Raw genomic sequence first — 18,038 nt, forward strand, 5'->3', positions numbered from 1 at the left:
ATAAATAGGCCCTTGCACAACAGCATGTCTCCAGAAGTCAAAACCTTAAGGAAAACAAAACTCAACAGTTTTCACAAGCTTCACTAGCCCAAAAATAATGATAAAATACTCAAATCCTAAAATTATTTTGGAGGCTGTTAATTAGCAGCACCTCAGTGGGGAAGGGAGGGGGGGTGGGAGGCGGTTCCAGCACTGCAAAAAATCAGCTATTGCCCAAGTGCCTTGATTTTGCTGGGAGGAGAAATGCTTTTCTGCTCTTTGGATTCTTTGTAGGGAATTCACCCTACGTTCTCCTTCACCCAGATGCAAAACCAGACGTGGTTCTGAAATGCACTCCCAGCTCCAGCCTCTCAGCCCAGGGGAACAGCAGCTGCTCTGGCTGCACTTTTATCCTGTGTCTACACCCCCCGGATGGATTTTTCCCCCCAGAGCAGCTGGGCAGCAGGAGCTCAGCCTGCCCCGAGAACGTGCAGCACCCGCGGCACCTGGGCAGGAGGTTATTTTTAATCTGATTCTTAACTCCATGTGAGGCTGGCGATTAAATAAAGCTCCGCGCTGCCGGCAGGGATCTGTGCCGCGAATTGCGAGCTGCCCAGTTCTCAGTGGTGTCTCTCCCAGTGCCATCTGCCGGTCACTGCCTGGCTGGGCCGGCCGCGACCGTGACCTCAAAACACCCCTCGGGCAGCTGCTTCCCTGCAGGAGAGCTGGTGCTGCTGGGCTCCTGCAGCAGGGATCTGGGAGAAGGGAAAGGTGGAGCTGCAGGGCAGCTTTGCTGGGGAAAGCAGGGGCAGGACGATGGGGGAAAGCAAAAAGCCGAGGTCGGATACCAGCGCTGCGAGTTCCTGCCCCACAAAGCCCTTTCCCCGCATGCTGCTCCCAGATGGGTGTCCTGAAGTGGAAATGCTGCAGAAACACCGGGTCTGGGGACACACATTTGTATTTAACTTCTTTCTGTGCTGCGAGGATGAAATTGTGTGTGTTTAGGGCATGAGAGGCTGGCGCTGGGCTTCCTAAAACAGGGAGCCAGAAGCGATCCAGCTGAAGTTTTGATTGTTTTGGGTTTTTTTCTCTGAGCTCTCTTTCTCTTGCTTTCCTTGCCCAGAAATTCCTGGTAGGAACATATTTTTGCTTTGCACTCAGCTGGGTGCCCAGGGAAAATTCCCTACATCATCCTCAACCCCCATGTCACTCTCAAACCCTTCCTCCTGCTGCTTTTAAAAACACTAATTTACACCCTTACAAAAGCAGCACCTGGATGCTTTTGGAAAGCCATAAAAATCCTTCAGCACTCCCAGAAATCACATTGGATTTTAGGAATTCTCCCTGAGCACACAGTCAGGAGCATTTTACAGGTAAAATAAGTGGCTCCCAGGCCTTCAGATCCCGCAGCAAGACACTGCACACCCCACACAGACTTTAACAAAAGGATTTATTCAGTGCACAGGACAGAGCAGCAGGTGGGAGGATATGAACAATGGCCTTCAGGTCATCCTCCACCTCACCTGTGTAAGAAATCAAAGGATGCAATCACCAGAGAAGGGACTGTATCTTCCAGTTATCTTCCTCCCACCAGTCTGGAAAGCTTGTCACATATTTAACACACCTGACTGGGAATCCTCAGGTGAAGGGAGATGTGGGGTAACAAAACACAGTGTCTCAGATAATGACAGTGGTTCTGCAACAAGTCCTGGAGCCGCTAATGACCTGTAACATCATCACTTGGCTCTCTTGAGCTCACATTGTACCGACTCGTGTGGTGACTTTTTTCTCCTGGACCAGGTTCCACCACACACAGATTATATGTCAAGGGGAATCTGTACCTAAATTCAAATACACAGAAATTATGTAAAGAAAGAAGCCATGCAAGGGAAAGCTGTATGAAGGAGATGGTGGCTCCTCTCAGGGCTCAAGGTTTCTCTTCTGTGCGTGCACAAAGGTGAAGGCACAGGCGTAAAATAAAGCTGTGGCAACGGATAATGGCAATAACTGAGGAATGGAACATGGGGCAGAGACAGGAGAGAGGGAGGAGGCAAGGGCTGCAGGGATGTGAGGAGCAGCAGGGAGAATATCTGGCCAAAACTACACCAGAACCAGGAGGGAAACGGGAAAATAAAAAATCCTCTCTTTGGACAACAGGGGAAAGAGATGAAACTTGCCCAAATCTGAGACAAACAGACACATCAGGAAGAGAAAAGAGCATTTTTGCTGGAGGCTCATCCTGACAAACAGCAGAAAACACCAAACCCAACCACCATGTTTCATCTACAAACACCAAAGCCAACCACCACGTCTCTTTTTGCCGCTTGGGTCCTGCTGTCCCTGGGACACGGTGCGGCGGGGCCTGCCGGCCACACGGCTGGGGGACAGCTCACCTCTCCCACCTTGCAAATGGAACAGAAGCCCAGGCTGGCCAGGAAGAAAGGAGAAGTGTCCAAGGTCACCAGTCTTATGGCAGACACCCTCCTGCCCTTGGCTTTCCTCAGGAAGGGGACCAAGTTCCCACGGGGCTGCCACTGCCTGTGGCAGCATAAGAAGGGAGGTGTCAGCCTGAACTGTCTGAGGGGTCTCCTGAGCCCAGCAGGGTTGTGGAACAACCAGTGCTGAAGAAAGCCTTGGTGACTGGAGCAGGGAGAGCTGAGAAAGACCATTCAAAGCAGAAGGCCCACCAGGATGGCACTGGGGAGGAGGAAGAGTGAAAGCCCTGAGCAGGTACTGGGGGTTCCAGACATGGGCTGATCCACGTTCGTCTGTTCCGAGTTTGTCTCCACTTCTTCAGTGTCTGTCTCCATTTCATCAGTGTCCAGGGCACCTGCTGAAAGAAGAGAAGAAAACATGGAGTTAGAGGGAAAGACATGGACAGAAGAGGAACTCCCACTCATGCAGGTCTGTCAGTGATGTGCCCCGAGGCACTGCGGGGCAGCAGAGCTCCGGTCCAGGGAAGGCGTGACAGCCCGTGGGTTAGTGGGAGCAGGCTGCAAACAAGACCATGCTTCAGGGGCCAGACATCCAACCAGCCCCTCAGTGTTAGAGAAAAGAGTGAGGAAAAGGCCACGTATGAGAGGGGGATCCGAAGGACCAGTCTGACACTGTTCCTCCCAAGCCCTCTCCATGCTGCTTGGGGATCTCTGCATGTCCGAGTGTCTGTGCCAGCACAGACTCCACGGATACCTTACCTGACAGGGAGGTCTGGAAATGGGGGCTCTGCCCTTTTCTTTCTTTGGAGGATGATGTTAAGCGCAAGAAGGTGGGCTCTTCAGGGCTGAGGACCACTGACTTTGAGGGGGTTATGAGCTCAGCTCTATTGAAACCTAACTTGATCCCTGGAACAACTTGGCTGAGGGACGGAGGTGGACTGGAAAAGGCTGATTTCTCTTTCCCATCCTCTTTGACACCTTTCTTTGTTTCTGGGACTGATCTGGGGCTGAAGGCTGTGCCCCTGCTTTCTAATAAGGCTGGATTCTCTGTAGTGAAGGAGCTAACAGGCTCTCCAGTGTCTGCCTCTGGAGATACTTTATAATCCGGGTCTAACGTGGGCTCAGAGGAAAGAGTGAGCCCGGTTGCCTCAGAAGGATCAGGTCTTTCTGGTTCTGGATTTGTGGTAGTGGCAGCTTTTGGTTGTGGCTTTGCTGTTGTGGCAGGTGTTGGTGTTGTAGCAGCAGGTGTTGGCTTGGCTGTAGCGGTGGTAGATTTTGGTGTAGCAGCAGGTGTTGGTTTGGTTTGTGTGGTGGGTGTTGGCCTGGCTGCGGTTGTACCGGGTTTTGACGTAGCCAAAGCTGGAGTGGGTTTTGATGTGGTGGGTGTTGGTTTGGTCATAGCTATGGTCATTTTTGGTTTGGCTGTAGTGGTGGTTGTGGTGGATTTTGATGTGGTGGGTGTTGATTTGGCCATTGTGGTTGTTGTAGTGGGTGATGGCTTGGCTGTAGTGGTGGTTGTGGTGGGTTTTGGTGTGGTTGGTGTTGACCTGCTGGTAGTGTTGGTTGTGGTGGGTTTTGGCATTGTTTTTGTGGGTATAGTGATGGTTGTGGTGAGTTTTGGTGTGGTGGGTGTTGGTCTGGCCATCGTGGTGGTTGTAGTGGGTGATGGCTTGGTGGTAGTGGTGGTTATGGTGGGTTCTGGCTTGGCTGTAGTGGTGGTTGTGGTGGGTTTTGGTGTGGTTGGTGTTGACCTGCTGGTAGTGTTGGTTGTTGTGGGTGTTGGCATTGTTTTTGTGGGCATAGTGGTTGTTGTGGTAGGTTTTGGTGTGGTGGGTGTTGGTTTGGCCATCATGGTGGCTGTAGTGGGTGATGGCTTGGCTGTAGTGGTGGTTGTAGTGGGTTTTGGTGTGGTTGGTGTTGACCTGCTGGTAGTGTTGGTTGTGGTGTGTTTTGGCATTGTTTTTGTGGGCATAGTGGTTGTTGTGGTGGGTTTTGGCGTGGTGGTTGTTAGCAAAGTGGGCTTTGGCTTGGCTGCAGTGGGGGCTGCTGGCATGGAGGGTTTTGGCTTGGCTGGGATTGTTGTTGGGAGTGTGGTGGCAGGTTTTGGCTTGCCAGTTGTAATGGGTGCTGCTGTTGGGGGTTTGGGCTTGGCTGTGGTTGGGAGTGTGGGTGTGGGTGGTGGCTTGGCTGTGGTTGTGGTTGGAACTGTGGTTTTGGGTGATGGCTTGGCTGTGGTGTGTGCTGGTGCTGTGGGTTCTGGTTTGGCTGTGGTGGACACTGGTGTGAGTTCTGTTTTGGCTGTGGCTGTGATGGACTCTGCTGCTGTAGGTTCTGGTTTGGCTGTGGTGTGTACTGGTTTGGCTGTGGGTTCTGATTTGGCTGTAGGTTCTGGTTTGGCTGTGGTGTGTACTGGTTTGGCTGTGGGTTCTGATTTGGCTGTAGGTTCTGGTTTGGCTGTGGTGTGTACTGGTTTGGCTGTGGGTTCTGATTTGGCTGTAGGTTCTGGTTTGGCTGTGGCGTGTACTGGTTTGGCTGTGGGTTCTGATTTGGCTGTGGGTTCTGGTTTGGCTGTGGTGTGTACTGGTTTGGCTGTGGGTTCTGATTTGGCTGTGGGTTCTGGTTTGGCTGTGGTGTGTACTGGTTTGGCTGTGGTGTGTGCTGGTTTGGCTGTGGGTTCTGATTTGGCTGTGGGTTCTGGTTTGGCTGTGGTGTGTACTGGTTTGGCTGTGGGTTCTGATTTGGCTGTGGGTTCTGGTTTGGCTGTGGTGTGTACTGGTTTGGCTGTGGGTTCTGATTTGGCTGTGGGTTCTGGTTTGGCTGTGGTGTGTACTGGTTTGGCTGTGGGTTCTGATTTGGCTGTGGGTTCTGGTTTGGCTGTGGTGTGTGCTGGTTTGGCTGTGGTGTGTGCTGGTGCTGTGGGTTCTGGTTTGGCTGTGGTGTGTGCTGGTGCTGTGGGTTCTGGTTTGGCTGTGGTGTGTGCTGGTGCTGTGGGTTCTGGTTTGGCTGTGGTGCGTGCTGGTGCTGTGGGTTCTGGTTTGGCTGTGGCTGTGGGTTTTGGCAGGGCTGTGGTTGGGGTGGATGGCCTTGCCTTTGTTGTCACAGAGGCCGGAGTGGTCTCTTCTACAACGAGTTCTGGTAAGAGATGAAAAGTGCCGTGGGTTAGACTGGCTCAGCTGACTCAGCGGGTCCCCTGCACTGAGCAGGACCAGCAGAAACCAGTGAGGGGATGAAGAAGCAGCAGCCAACCCCTCTCTGGTCACTCTGGGCCATCCCCCACTCTGGTGTTGCCAACCTGGAGACACCTCATCTCCCTCACACGATGCCCTGCCCTGCAAGGGGCAAAACGCGCTGCCTAAGGGGATACAAGGCCCTTGTCCAATTCTCCTCATCCTGAGGCAGCTGACCTGTCTTAGGAGCAACCATTGCTCCTGAACTCTCATGGTCCAGCCTTGGACCTGCTGGCTCAGGGCTTCCTGAAACCTCCAGGAGGGTTCAGAGCTTGGACCCCAACCCAGGGGGTTCAGTCCCAACAGCCCCTCAAGGGACACGCGCGGCTTCGCTCACTCACCACACAGGTTGTTCACACAGACTGTGCCCTCGGGACACACTGAGCACGGGGGTCCTTCCCAGTAGGGCTTTTTCCCTTTCACATTACCCCTGGAAGCAGAAGATGCCAAGAAAAAGAAGGCGTGAGGAAAAGGGAAACGCCCACCCTGAAGAGGGGTCTGATTCAGCTGGGATATCCCAGCCAAGGCAAAACTCAGGATTAATGTAAAAAGCAGGTCATGGTCTCCTGCCACGGACTGTCAGTGCCATTTACTCAACAGCCTGAGCCCAAGGCTGCTAAAGCCAGGGGACACAGCTCCATGGACCAGATCCTTCACCCCCCTTAGAACAAAGGCCTTCTTTGGAACCACTTTGCTTCTACTTCTGACCAAGGCCAACCCTGCTCTGATATCAGGACAGGAGGAAGGACATTTCCAGCACAGAAACCCCACAGAGATGTACCAAGCCATGCCAGGCCTGGGACTTACGCAGGATAATAGTTGCAAACCAGCAGGTGCATGTTCTCTGTTTCGATTCCTTCGATCTTCTCACAGAACTTTGCCCCGCAGCCGATCTGTTTTGTGTCTGACCAGACCACCTAAGGCAAAGACCAGGGTGAAGGTGAGGGGATTGGGTGAAGGCAACCTGTCCCCTGGCTTTGAAGGCTGCTCTGTGACTACAGCAATCTTAGTGTGTGCCCCAGATCCCACATCCCCACCTTGCTTTGGCATTCAGGATCCGCCACCATCTCTGTTCCTCCTTGCACCCACCCAAGCTGTGAAGAAACCTCATCTCTCTGCCCAAGACAAGCTGGCACCCAGCTCTGCTGAGCAGCCATCCCTCCTCCCCAGCAGCTGGTACCTGGGTGTAGTGGCCACACATCTGCCCAGGGACACACGTGGATGTTGTCAAGTTGTAGAATTTCTCCTCCCCGTTCCAGTCTTCCACAGCAAATTCTAGTTCCAGCATTGGGGCCATGGCAAAGAGGTTTTCCCCCCGTCGGCCCCTCTCCTTGTTGTGGTCCCAGATGCACTTCTCTGCGTAGGATTGAGCAAGGCTCTCCAGCTCCTTGTCCCAGGTCTGAAAGCAGCTTGGCATCAGCACAGAGAAATGGACACCAGGCTCCCAGTGCTACCCAACACAGCCCTCAGGGGAGGGGAGCTCCATGGTCAGACCCAGCACAAACCAAACCTTGGCTGACAGGTCAAACAGGAGAGGGTCAGTGCATCAGCATGACCCTCACAGCCTCTCCTGAAGCACATCCAACATCATCACAGAGCATCCTCAGCTCAGCGAGGAGAAACCGTGAAGTCGGGTGGAGGAAGGAAGGAAACCCACCCCAGGTCATGCCAGAGGGGGCCTGGGGACGTCCCTCCCTGCCCAGGGTGGGGTGAGAGGAGAGCAGGACACATCTCCCCTACCAGCTGTACCAAACCCAGGCACACACGCTCCTGGGAAACATCATGTGTTTGCCTGGATCTGAGACGTTCCCGGCTGGGTGCCTGCCAGGAGCCCCCTCCGGAGAGGCAGCGGCCCCACCACCAGCTGAGCCCCCTTGGCCACATTGATATGCAGGAGGAGGAGGAGGAGGAGGAGGAGGAGAGGTCTCCCTGCAGGGATGCACACGAGGAATCCTACACCGCAGCTGTTTGGACCATCCCTGAGCCATTTGATGGAGGAGCAGCTTTGTGCTGGAAGGCAGCCCAGCAAACAGGGGGTCCTAAGGGGGGACCTTCCCAGCCGGAGCCAGAGCTGGATCCAAACGGGGACAGAGCGTGGCCCTGATGCAGGGCATGTCACCATCGGGGTGTTGAGGGCACTGGGAGGGAAGGAAGCACCTGGATGGGGGTGTTGGATCACCTCCCACCATGGCTCCAGCCAGGCTGAGAGTGGCGGCTGGAGACCCAGTCTGGGCAGCGCACACCCCCCTCCCCCTGGCACCGAGCTGGGCTCCATAAACTGGCGACTTGCACCTGCAGATCTGCCTCATTAAAAACGAAATTGGCTTTAGGCTGCATATCCTCCCCAGTGCCTAAACATTTCCACGGCAACCAGCCCGTGTCCCAGAAGGAAGCGCGGGGTGACCTCAGCCAGGCGCGGTGCCACGGCAGCAGGTGAGCCCGGGGGCAAAGGCAGCCCCGGGAGGGAGGCAGGGATGGCTCTCGTGGAAAACCTCTACCAAGGAATTGTCAGGGCTGCTGTAAGCTAAATATTTTTTGTGCTTCAAAGAAAACCAACCCCCAAGCGTTTGGCTCCAGACCACGAGCGGGTCCTGGGTGTTTAAGCAGCGCTGCCAAGGGAGCATCTCAAAGCACAGGGTCTGCAATCAAAGCCTCAGCAGGAGCAGCAGTCACAGGTTTGGAATTGCACTGACTTAAAGACTCTGAGAGATCCTTTTCCTCAGGCTTTCTCTAAGACTTTGGCTCCAAAGCCCCGATACTCCCAAGTTTTCTGTGCCTGGTCTGGTGGGTTCCACAGGATTATGGTCCTTAATATTCTGGCTCTGTCCCCGTTGAGTCTGAAGCCATAGTCAGACCTCCTCCCCCTGAATTTAGCTTTTTGCTACAATTTACCAGCCCACAAAGGTTTTACTCCACCTGGGCAACCTTTGGGCCAGACAGGGAGGTCTCCTCCAAGCGCAGGGGGACCCAAAGAGGAAAGGACTCCAACTATCCATGGTAAACAGTTGTCCTTCTCCACGTGATTAGCAGAGAGTGAGGAAAAATCACCTAGTGCAGGAGTTAATCAAATCAGGAGCCCAAAGAAGACAAAAAGTAGCACCAGCTCCAGAGCTCATTTTCCCTTCCACTGCAGCCACAAGTGCTGTGGGACATGATTTGGTTTTCTGGAGCAAAACAGGAGATCCCTCACCTTCAAGACACCAGGTCATGGTGAGGATTAGAATGTGACGGACAGCCCAAATCCCTGAAAAACCTGACTGACATGTTTGAAGTTGACGGTCCCTCCTTTGAAGCTTCTTCAAATGCAAAGGCAAATACAAAGCACCAGATGATGCCCCACACAGGAGGATTCCCCCTCCAGCTACTGCAAATGGCCATGGCAATGTCTCCAGCTCATGGCACCTGTTCATGGCAAGGTCTCACCTGCCCTTCCTCCTCATCACGAGGAGTTCCAGCACATCCAGATGAGCAAAAGCTGCACCACTCATGCAGAGCATCGGGGGACTCAGATCACACTTAAAAACTTCCAGAAATTATCAAAGACAATTCTGTAGTTCAAGGAAACTCATCTCTTCAGAGCCAATTTAGGGAACCTCCCCACTGATACCTACTTGTAACCATACATGACCATTGCTCTGCCTCCCCTAAGGAACCCCCTGATCCCTCCCAGCATTGAGATCAAGGCTTGCACCACACAAACACCCTGAGATTCCTCTGCAACAAGAGCCACTTACCAACTTCATCATAGCCCTGGCAGGAGGAGAGACCTGGGAGCGGTATCTGTTATGCTCATCCAGGATTATCTTCTTTTCTTCCTCACTCAGGGACCAGCTCAGCTCCAGCACTGTGAGCACCAGGAAAACAGGGGGAAGACCCGAGCTCAGCATCGTGCAGTCGGCTTCTGCTCTAAGCAGCCCACGGCTCTGGCAGTCACATTTAAAGCACCTCCCAAAAGCAAGGAACACCCAACAGCTTCAAGATTGGGGAGGAAATGTATTTATTAGAGTTTTGGAGCCATGCAGAACACACCCATCTCACATATCGGCCTGGATGGAGAGGCAGCACCGTGGCCGGTGCCAGCGAACGCACGGGGTCCACTCCCTGGGACAGACCCTGTGCCTGAATCCTAATCCCTGGATCAGCATTCTTCATCCAAGCCTCTGCTGCTCCAAACCCCAGCCATTCCCTGAGCCCTCAGTTACGGGTCCTCTCCTCTGCCTCCTGTCCCTTTTCTCCCAGTCTATAACAACAAGCCCACAGCAGCCAGGAAACCCCTGTTTTCACCCGGGTCCTCCCCCATCCCTGGAATGCAGCTGTGTTAGAAATGAAGGCAACAAGATGCAACTGCTGAGAGCAGTTTGCAGCACAGGAACTCCCCAGGCAGGGTCAGAGCCCACCTTGTCCCCAAGTCTGTGCTGGGGGGACAGCAATGGGCAGCTGAGGAACAGGAACTCCCCAGGGCTGGGAATGAGGGGTAAGCTGAGGGTTGATGCCCCTTTCCTGAGCCGGGCTCGGGGCTGGAATAATAAAAATCCGGGCTGGCTGGAATAACCAGACCCTTGGCTGCGCAGGGACAGGCTCCGCTCCCTCCCACAGACACCTGGAGGGCCCAACATCGGGGGTCCCAGAGCCCCCAGCACAGAGCCTGTCTGGCAGAGCCCCCCCGGCTGCTGCAGCCTCGGCTCCCCATCTGTGATTGTGCAACCGCCCGGCTCGGCTCCAGGGGCTCCTCTGGGATCACAGGCTGTTAGACAGGATCAGCGGGTGGGCAGCTCTGGTCAGCACAGCCAAGTTAATCACACGCTGCCGGCTCTGCCTCCCCCTCTCCCCTCCCGGCTCCCCAGACAATGCTTTGCCATTTTTCCTCTTGTTTTGGGCCACAGTGATCACCTCTCTCACCACCACAGCTCTCCTACTGCCCCTCAAATCTCTGACCTCTCTGTATTACCTTCTCCTCCCTTAGGTCTGGGGTCTGCCATATCCTCAATACCCCAACAATTCCTGCAAGCGGAGTTTGAGGCCAACATCTCACCAGGCTTCAACTCAGCTGGTCAAAACAGAGGTTCCCATTTCTTGCTAAGGCAAATCTGTCTCACGATGGAGACTCCTCAACAGCCTTGCTGTTGTAACTCCATAGACCTGGAGAAACATCCAGAAGGGATCAACACAAGCCCCAGCTCCTGCTGGCCAGCTCACCGTGGCCTGGCTGACGAGGAGCAAGGCAGTGCTGAGAATCCCAGAATCCCAGAATTGTTTGGATTGGAAGAGTGACCTTAAAGCTCATCTCATTCCAACCCCCTGCCATAAACACCTTCCACTAGACCAGTGCAGGTGCTGGTCTCTGCAAACGTGATGTGGAGATGCAGGGCCAGGCTCCACGTAACCCCTGGCCCTACAACATCCTGGCTAAGTCTTGCAGGAGAGAGTGTGGCAACAAGGATAAAAGAAAATGGGATGCCCAGAGCTTGTGGGGAAGAGCAAACAGCCCTGGAGGAGTCACCACCAGGGCATGTGGCTCGTGGGGAAACGTGAGTAACAGCTGATGCATCAGCAAGGGCAGGGCAGCTGCTGCTAAAAGGGTGCAGGGACATCTCTCAACTCCAAACCTGCTCTGACAGCTCCTTCTGGAGCCAATGTCTGAAGCATCAAGATTAGCAGTGCAAGGCCCAAGCCCCACCCTGGAGCTGACACACTCCTGTCCAGCCGGCATTAGGTAAGTGTGTGTGGAATGCAGGAACAGCCCGTCCACCACACCCCGGGGACCCTCTGCACAGGGACAGGAGCCACACACCGACACCTGACAGGGGCTGCTCATGGCTGGTGGCTCCAGAGAGGCCCCACTCTGTAGTAACCAAGCCTGGTTTTCTACTGACTCACATCCTGAGGGTCTTGAACATGGCTGGTTGGTGTCTAACAAGGCTCATGCACTGGCTTGGTAGTAACAGGATGTTTCTCTTCCCTACTGACCCACTTTTATGAGCTCTGGAGGAGTTTATCATCTTCCACACGATTCATTCATCCATTCTATGATTCTGTGACTTTAAAACACTGGGACACACATGTTGACTGGGAACCCCTCTGAGCTGGGCAGGGTGGGAGTGAGGGATTGTCTGAACCAGCACAGCGAGTGCCAAAGGGCAGCTGAGGAGAGGGAGACCATGGTGGGAGCAGGAGGGAGGTTCCAGCACTGCAAAAAATCAGCTATTGCCCAAATGCCCTGATTTTGCTGGGAGGAGAAATGCTTTTCTGCTCTTTGGATTCTCTGTAGGGAATTCACCCTACGTTCTCCTTCACCCAGATGCAAAACCAGACGTGGTTCTGAAATGAACTCCCAACTCCAACCTCTCAGCCCTTAGCCCAGGGGAACAGCAGCTGCTCTGGCTGCACTTTTATCCTGTGTCCATAACCCCCGGATGGATTTTTCCCCCCAGAGCAGCTGGGCAGCAGGAGCTCAGCCTGCCCCGAGAACGTGCAGCACCCGCGGCACCTGGGCAGGAGGTTATTTTTAATCTGATTCTTAACTCCATGTGAGGCTGGCGATTAAATAAAGCTCCGCGCTGCCGGCAGGGATCTGTGCCGTGAATTGCGAGCTGCCCAGTTCTCAGTGGTGTCTCTCCCAGTGCCATCTGCCGGTCACTGCCTGGCTGGGCCGGCCGCGACCGTGACCTCAAAACACCCCTCGGGCAGCTGCTTCCCTGCAGGAGAGCTGGTGCTGCTGGGCCAGCAGAGCCACCAATGACCTGTAACATCATCACTTGGCTCTCTTGAGCTCGGATTGTACCGACTCACATGGTGGCTTGTTTCTCCTGGACCAGGTTCCACCACACACAGATTATTTGTCAAGCGGGATCTGTATTTAAGCTGAATTACACTTCAGTTATACAAAGAAGAAAGAAGAAAGGAAGCCTTGCAAGGGAAGGCTGCGTGAAGGAGATGGTGGCTTCTCTCAGGGCTCAAGATTTCTCTTCTGTGCATGCACAAAGGTGAAGGCAAAGGTGTAAAATAAAGCTGTGGCAACGGATAATGGCAATAACTGAGGAATGGGACATGGGGCACATGGGGCAGAGACAGGAGAGAGGGAGGAGGCAAGGGCTGCAAGGGTGTGAGGAGCAGCAGGGAGAACATCTGGGTAGTACTGGCCAAAGTTACACCAGAATCAGGAGGGAAATAGAAATCCTCATATTGGACAAGAGGGGAAAGAGATGAAACGTGCCCAAATTTGAGACAAACAGACACACTGGGAGGGGAAAGAGCATTTTTGCTGGAGGCTTGTCCTGAAAAAACACTAAAGCCAACTACCATGTCTTGTTGCCACTTGGGTTTCCAAGCCACCCTGCTGTCCCTGGGGACACGGTGCCTTGCCGGCCACACGGCTGGGGGACAGCTCACCTCTCCCACCTTGCAAATGGAACAGAAGCCCAGGCTGGCCAGGAAGAAAGGAGAAGTGTCCAAGGTCACCTGTGTTATGGCAGACACCCTCCTAACCTTGGGTCTCCTCAGGAAGGGGACCAAGTTCCCACGGGGCTGCCACTGCCCATGGCTGGAGCAGATAAGGCAGCATAAGAAGGGAGGTGTCAGCCTGAACTGTCTGAGGGGTCTCCTGAGCCCAGCAGGGTTGTGGAACAACCAGTGCTGAAGAAAGCCTTGGTGACTGGAGCAGGGAGAGCTGAGAAAGACCATTCAAAGCAGAAGGCCCACCAGGATGGCACTGGGGAGGAGGAAGAGTGAAAGCCCTGAGCAGGTGCTGGCAGCTCCAGTCGTGGGCTGATCTGTCTCCCGTTCTTCAGTGTCCAGGGCAGATGGTGAAGGAAGAGGAGAAAACATGAAGTTAGAAGAGAAGATCCTCTGTACTGAAGGAGCTAACAGGCTCTCCAGTGTCTGCCTGTGGAGATTATAATCCAGGTCTAACATGGGCTCAAAGGAAAGAGTTACCCCAGCTGCCTCAGAAGGATCAGGTCTTTCTGGTTCTGGCTTTGTGGTTGTGGCAGTTTTCAGTTTTGTCTTTGCTGTTGTGGCAGGTGTTGGTGGTGTAGCAACAGGTTTTGGCTTAGCCATAGTTTTGATGTATTTTGGTGTGGTGGGTGTTGGCTTGGCTGTAGCTGTGGTGGATTTTGGCTTGGCCATGGCTGTTGTGGCTGCCAGCGTGGTGGTTTCTGGCCTGGCTGGGGTTGCTGTTGGGACTGTGGTGGCAGGTTTTGGCTTGGCTGTTTTGATGGGTACTGGTGTTGGGGGTTTGGTCTTGGCTGTGGTTGGGAGTGTGGCTGTGGGTGGTGTCTTGGCTGTGGTTATGGTGAGCTCTGATGCTGTGTGTACTGGTCTAGCTGTGGTGGACACTGGTGTTGTGCTGTTTAAGGGGATACAAGGCCCTTGTCCAATTCTCCTCTTCCTGAGGCAGCTGACCTGTCTTAGGAGCAGCCATTGCTCCTGAGCTCTCATGGTCCAGCCTTGGACCTGCTGGCTCAGGGCTTCCTGAAACCTCCAGGAGGGTTCAGAGCTTGGACCCCAACCCAGGGGGTTCAGTCCCAACAGCCCCTCAAGGGACACGCGCGGCTTCGCTCACTCACCACACAGGTTGTTCACACAGACTGTGCCCTCGGGACACACTGAGCACGGGGGTCCTTTCCAGTAGGGCTTTTTCCCTTTCACATTACCCCTGGAAGCAGAAGATGCCAAGAAAAAGAGGGGTCTGATTCAGCTGGGATATCCCAGCCAAAGCACAACTCAGGATTAATGTAAAAAGCAGGTCATGGTCTCCTGCCACGGACTGTCAGTGCCATTTACTCAACAGCCTGAGCCCAAGGCTGCTAAAGCCAGGGGACACAGCTCCATGGACCAGATCCTTCACATCCCTTAGAACAAAACACTGGGTGGGCACTGGGACAAGTGATTCTGTCTCCCTTCTGCTCAAGACCCCTAAGAAGGTCAGTAGCCAGCAGCTGCTCTAAGTTGGTCTCAGCAGCCCCAAGCAAGTGGTCCAAAAACTGGTCCCAGGGCTGTGAAGGGGGTACCAACTTCTCCTTCCACATCCAACCCTTCCTGCTGCTGCCAGCAGGGAAGAACCAGGCCCAGAGCAGGGAGCTGTTTGTACCCTCAGCTACTGCGACTTCACCTTCAGGCAGCTCTCAGGGCAGAAGGTCCCTCCCTGGGTCTGTGCCAGAAGCTGAACTAGACCTCAGCAATCACGGGCAAGGATCGCCAGACAACCCTTCCTTCCTCTGTGACCAACCCAAGATAAGGAAGGCCTTTCTTTGGAACCGCTTTGCTTCTATTTCTGACCAAGGCCAAACTCTGCTCTGATGAAAGGACTGAAGGAAGGACATTTCCAGCACAAAAACCCCCATCAAGATGCAACAATCCATGCAGGATCTGGGACTTCCAGGGGAAAATACTTGCAAACCAGCAGGTGCATGTTCTCTGTTTCCTTTCCTTCGATCTTCTCACAAAGCTTTGCCCCGCAGCCGATGTGTTCCGTGTCTGCCCAGACCATCTAAGGCAAAGATCAGGGGTGAAGGTGAGGGGATTGAGTGAAGGCAACCTATCCCCTGGCCTTGAAGGCTGCTTCATACATCCATTCACATAATTACCACAACCATCTCTGCTCCTCCTTGTTCCCACCCAAGCTGTGAAGAAAATCCAGACTTTGTCTCTCTGCCTGAGACAAGCTGGCACCCAGCTTTGCTGAGCAGCCAAAAGAGGGCTGCAGAGCTTGTTTCAGAGAAAAGGTCTTCTCCCAAAGGCTGGTCATTGCTGGTACCATGCCCAGGTCCCCCTGTATCATTGTGATTCCCACCTGGTTCCCCATCCCTTTGCAAAGACTTTGGGAGGAGCTGGGGCTCTGGTACAGTGCCTTTCCCACCAGCCCCATCCCTCCAGCTCAGCAGCTTGTACCTGTTTGTAGTTGCCACAAGTCTTCCCAGGCTGACATGTCGATGTTAACAAGCTGTAGAATTTCCTCTCCCCGTTCCATTCTGCCACAGCATGTTTGAGGTCCAGGGTTGGGTTTTCCTTGTGTCTGCCACTCTCCTCGTGCTCCCAGATGCACTTCTCTGCATGGGATTGAGCATCAGCCTCCAGCTCCATGTCCCAGGTCTGAAAGGAGCTCAGCATCAGCACAGAGATGAGCTGATGACTCTCCAACATGAACAAGGCACTTACCAAGGACCTCTGGGCTCTCTGGCCACACAGTTTGCCCATTCAGGAGTAAAATTCAAATCCCCACCCAACACAGTCATCAGGAGAGGTCAGGATGGTCAGATCCAGAACAAACCAAACTTTGGCTTATAGGTCAAACAGGAGAAGGTCAGTGCATCAGCACAACTCTCACAACCTCACCTGGAGCACATCCAACATCATCACAGACCGTCCTCAGCTCAGCGAGGAGAAACTGTCACAGTGCTCAGGGTTCTGGCTCTGGCCCCTTTGAGTCTGCAGTCACCAGTCAGACCTCTCCCCGAATTTAGATTTTTGGTTCTTTTGGTCGTTAAGCTCCTGTTTACCAGCCCACAAAGGTTTTGCTTCACCTGGGCAACTTTGAGTCAGGCAGGGAGGTCTCCTCCAAGCACAGGGTGACCCAAAGAGGAAAGGACTCCAACTATCCATGACAAACACTTGTCTTTCTCCACATGAGTTGCAAACAGTGAGGACAAATCATGTGGTGGAAGATAAAACATGATATCCAAATTTTAGTCAGGAGTCTGTAGAAGACAAAAGGTAGCACCAGTTCTAGAGCTTGTTTGTTCTCCCACTGCAGCCACACATGATGTGGGATATGATTTGGTTTCCCTGAGCAAAACAGGGGATCCCTCACCTCCAAGGCAGCCCTGCACAAGGCATGGTGAGGATTAGGAGTGGGACGGACAGCCCAAAAAACTGAAAGACTTGGGGGTCATGTTTGAAGTTGATGCAAATACAAAGCATCAGCAGGATTCCTCCTCCAGCTCCAGCAAACGGCCATGGCAACGTCTCCAGCTCATGGCACCTGCTCTTGGCAAGGTCTCACCTGCCCTTCCTCCTCATCACAAGAAGCTCCAGGAGGCACCCGTGAGTGAGAACTGCATCACTCTCAGACAGAGCATCAGGGGACTCAGATCATACTTAAAAACTTCCAGAAATTATCAAAGACAACTCTACAGGTTAAGGAAACTCATCTCTTTAGAGCCAGTTTAGGGAACCTCCCCACTGACACCTACTTGTAACCCTACATGACCATTGCTCTGCCTCCCCTAAGGAACCCCCTGATCCCTCCCAGCACTGAGATCAAGGCTTGCACCACACAAACACCCTGAGATTCCTCTGCAACAAGAGCCACTTACCAACTTCATCATAGCCCTGGCAGGAGGAGAGACCTGGGAGCGGTATCTGTTATGCTCATCCAGGATTATCTTCTTTTCTTCCTCACTCAGGGACCAGCTCAGCTCCAGCACTGTGAGCACCAGGAAAACAGGGGGAAGACCCGAGCTCAGCATCGTGCAGTCAGCTTCTGCTCTTGGCAGCCCAAGGCTCTGGCAGTGAGATTTACAGCAAGGAACACCCAACAGCTTTTCAAGATGGGGGAGGAAATGTATTTATTAGAGTTCTGGACCCACGTGGGGCACACCCCTGTCACGTATCGTCCTTGATGAAGAGGCACCACTGCAGCTGGTGCCAACAAATGCACAGGACAACTCCTGTCTCCAGAGACTCCAGAGACCAGAAACACCCTTCCTGGGCAGCTGTTCCAGTGCTCTGCCACCCTCCATGGAAAGAACTTCTTCCTCACGTTGAGGTGAAACTTGTGTTTTAGTTTATGGCCATTGCTCCTTGTCCTGTCCCTGGGCACCACTGAAAAGAGTCTGAAACCATCCTCTTGGCACCTGCCTTTAAGATATTTACAGGCATTAATGAGACCCCCTCTCAGCCTTCTCCAGACTAACCAGGCCCAGCTCCTGCAGTGTCTCCTCACAGGAGAGATGCTCCACTTCCTCAATCATTTGGGCCTCTGCTGGGCTCTCTCCAGTAGCTCCTTGTCCTTCTTGAACTGTGAAGACCAGAACTGAACACAACACTCCAAATGTGCCTCACCAGGGCTGGATTCACCTCCCTTGACCTGCTGGCCACACTCTTCCCACTGCCCCCCAGGATCTCCTTGTCCCTCCTGACCCCCAGGTCACACTGCTGGCTCATGATCAACTTGTCACCCACCAGGACCCACCAGGACCCTGCTCCTTCTCCACAGAGCTGCTCTCCAGTAGGTCACCTCCAACCTGTGCTGGTACCTGGGGTTATCCCTCCCCAGGGATAACAGGACTTAGCTCTTGTTGACCCTCATTAGGTTTCTCTCCTCCCAACTCTCCAGCCTGTCAAGGTCCCACTAAATGGCAGCACAGTTTCTTTTTCCCAAAGTGTTTCTTATGACATT

General features: G+C 53.6%; 1 protein-coding gene across 3 annotated transcripts; it reads right to left on the minus strand.

Annotated features, from left to right (window-relative positions):
- Window positions 1-1,410: 1,410 nt before the first annotated feature.
- On the minus strand, window positions 1,411-17,676 carry PI16 (peptidase inhibitor 16). Of its 3 annotated transcripts, none has more exons than XR_004360899.1 (6): window positions 16,954-17,676; window positions 15,530-15,730; window positions 15,020-15,128; window positions 14,206-14,295; window positions 13,040-13,422; window positions 1,411-2,381 (listed from the first exon to the last, which is right to left on the minus strand). XR_004360899.1 is itself a non-coding variant. In XM_032710938.1 (6 exons), exons 1-6 carry the CDS (start codon window positions 17,104-17,106, stop codon window positions 2,649-2,651), a joined length of 732 nt encoding a protein of 243 aa, XP_032566829.1. In that variant the 5' UTR covers window positions 17,107-17,676; the 3' UTR covers window positions 1,411-2,648. The 3 variants fall into 3 exon arrangements, 2 of the variants coding, with proteins under 2 accessions (XP_032566829.1, XP_032566828.1); XM_032710938.1 differs by lacking the exons at window positions 13,040-13,422; window positions 14,206-14,295; window positions 15,020-15,128 and adding exons at window positions 5,983-6,071; window positions 6,449-6,558; window positions 6,822-6,954 and having other exon boundaries at window positions 1,411-2,812; window positions 15,648-15,730; XM_032710937.1 differs by lacking the exons at window positions 13,040-13,422; window positions 14,206-14,295; window positions 15,020-15,128; window positions 15,530-15,730; window positions 16,954-17,676 and adding exons at window positions 5,983-6,071; window positions 6,449-6,558; window positions 6,822-7,040; window positions 9,376-9,608 and having other exon boundaries at window positions 1,411-2,812.
- Window positions 17,677-18,038: the final 362 nt, after the last annotated feature.

This window comes from Chiroxiphia lanceolata, chromosome 25 (genome assembly GCF_009829145.1).
Source record: "Chiroxiphia lanceolata isolate bChiLan1 chromosome 25, bChiLan1.pri, whole genome shotgun sequence".
Classification (NCBI taxonomy): domain Eukaryota; kingdom Metazoa; phylum Chordata; class Aves; order Passeriformes; family Pipridae; genus Chiroxiphia; species Chiroxiphia lanceolata.

What these genes read in the sequence shown, in the direction of transcription:
- PI16 (XM_032710937.1), bottom strand. Translation starts at nt 9,528, where the DNA reads ATGCTGAGCTCGGGTCTTCCCCCTGTTTTCCTGGTGCTCACAGTGCTG. An exon ending in GTTTGCAACTATTATCCTGC is followed by an intron (nt 6,072 to 6,448) that starts GTAAGTCCCAGG and finishes TTCTGCTTCCAG; the next exon opens with GGGTAATGTGAAAGGGAAAA. An exon ending in CTGTGTGAACAACCTGTGTG is followed by an intron (nt 2,813 to 5,982) that starts GTGAGTGAGCGA and finishes CTCTTCTTTCAG; the next exon opens with CAGGTGCCCTGGACACTGAT.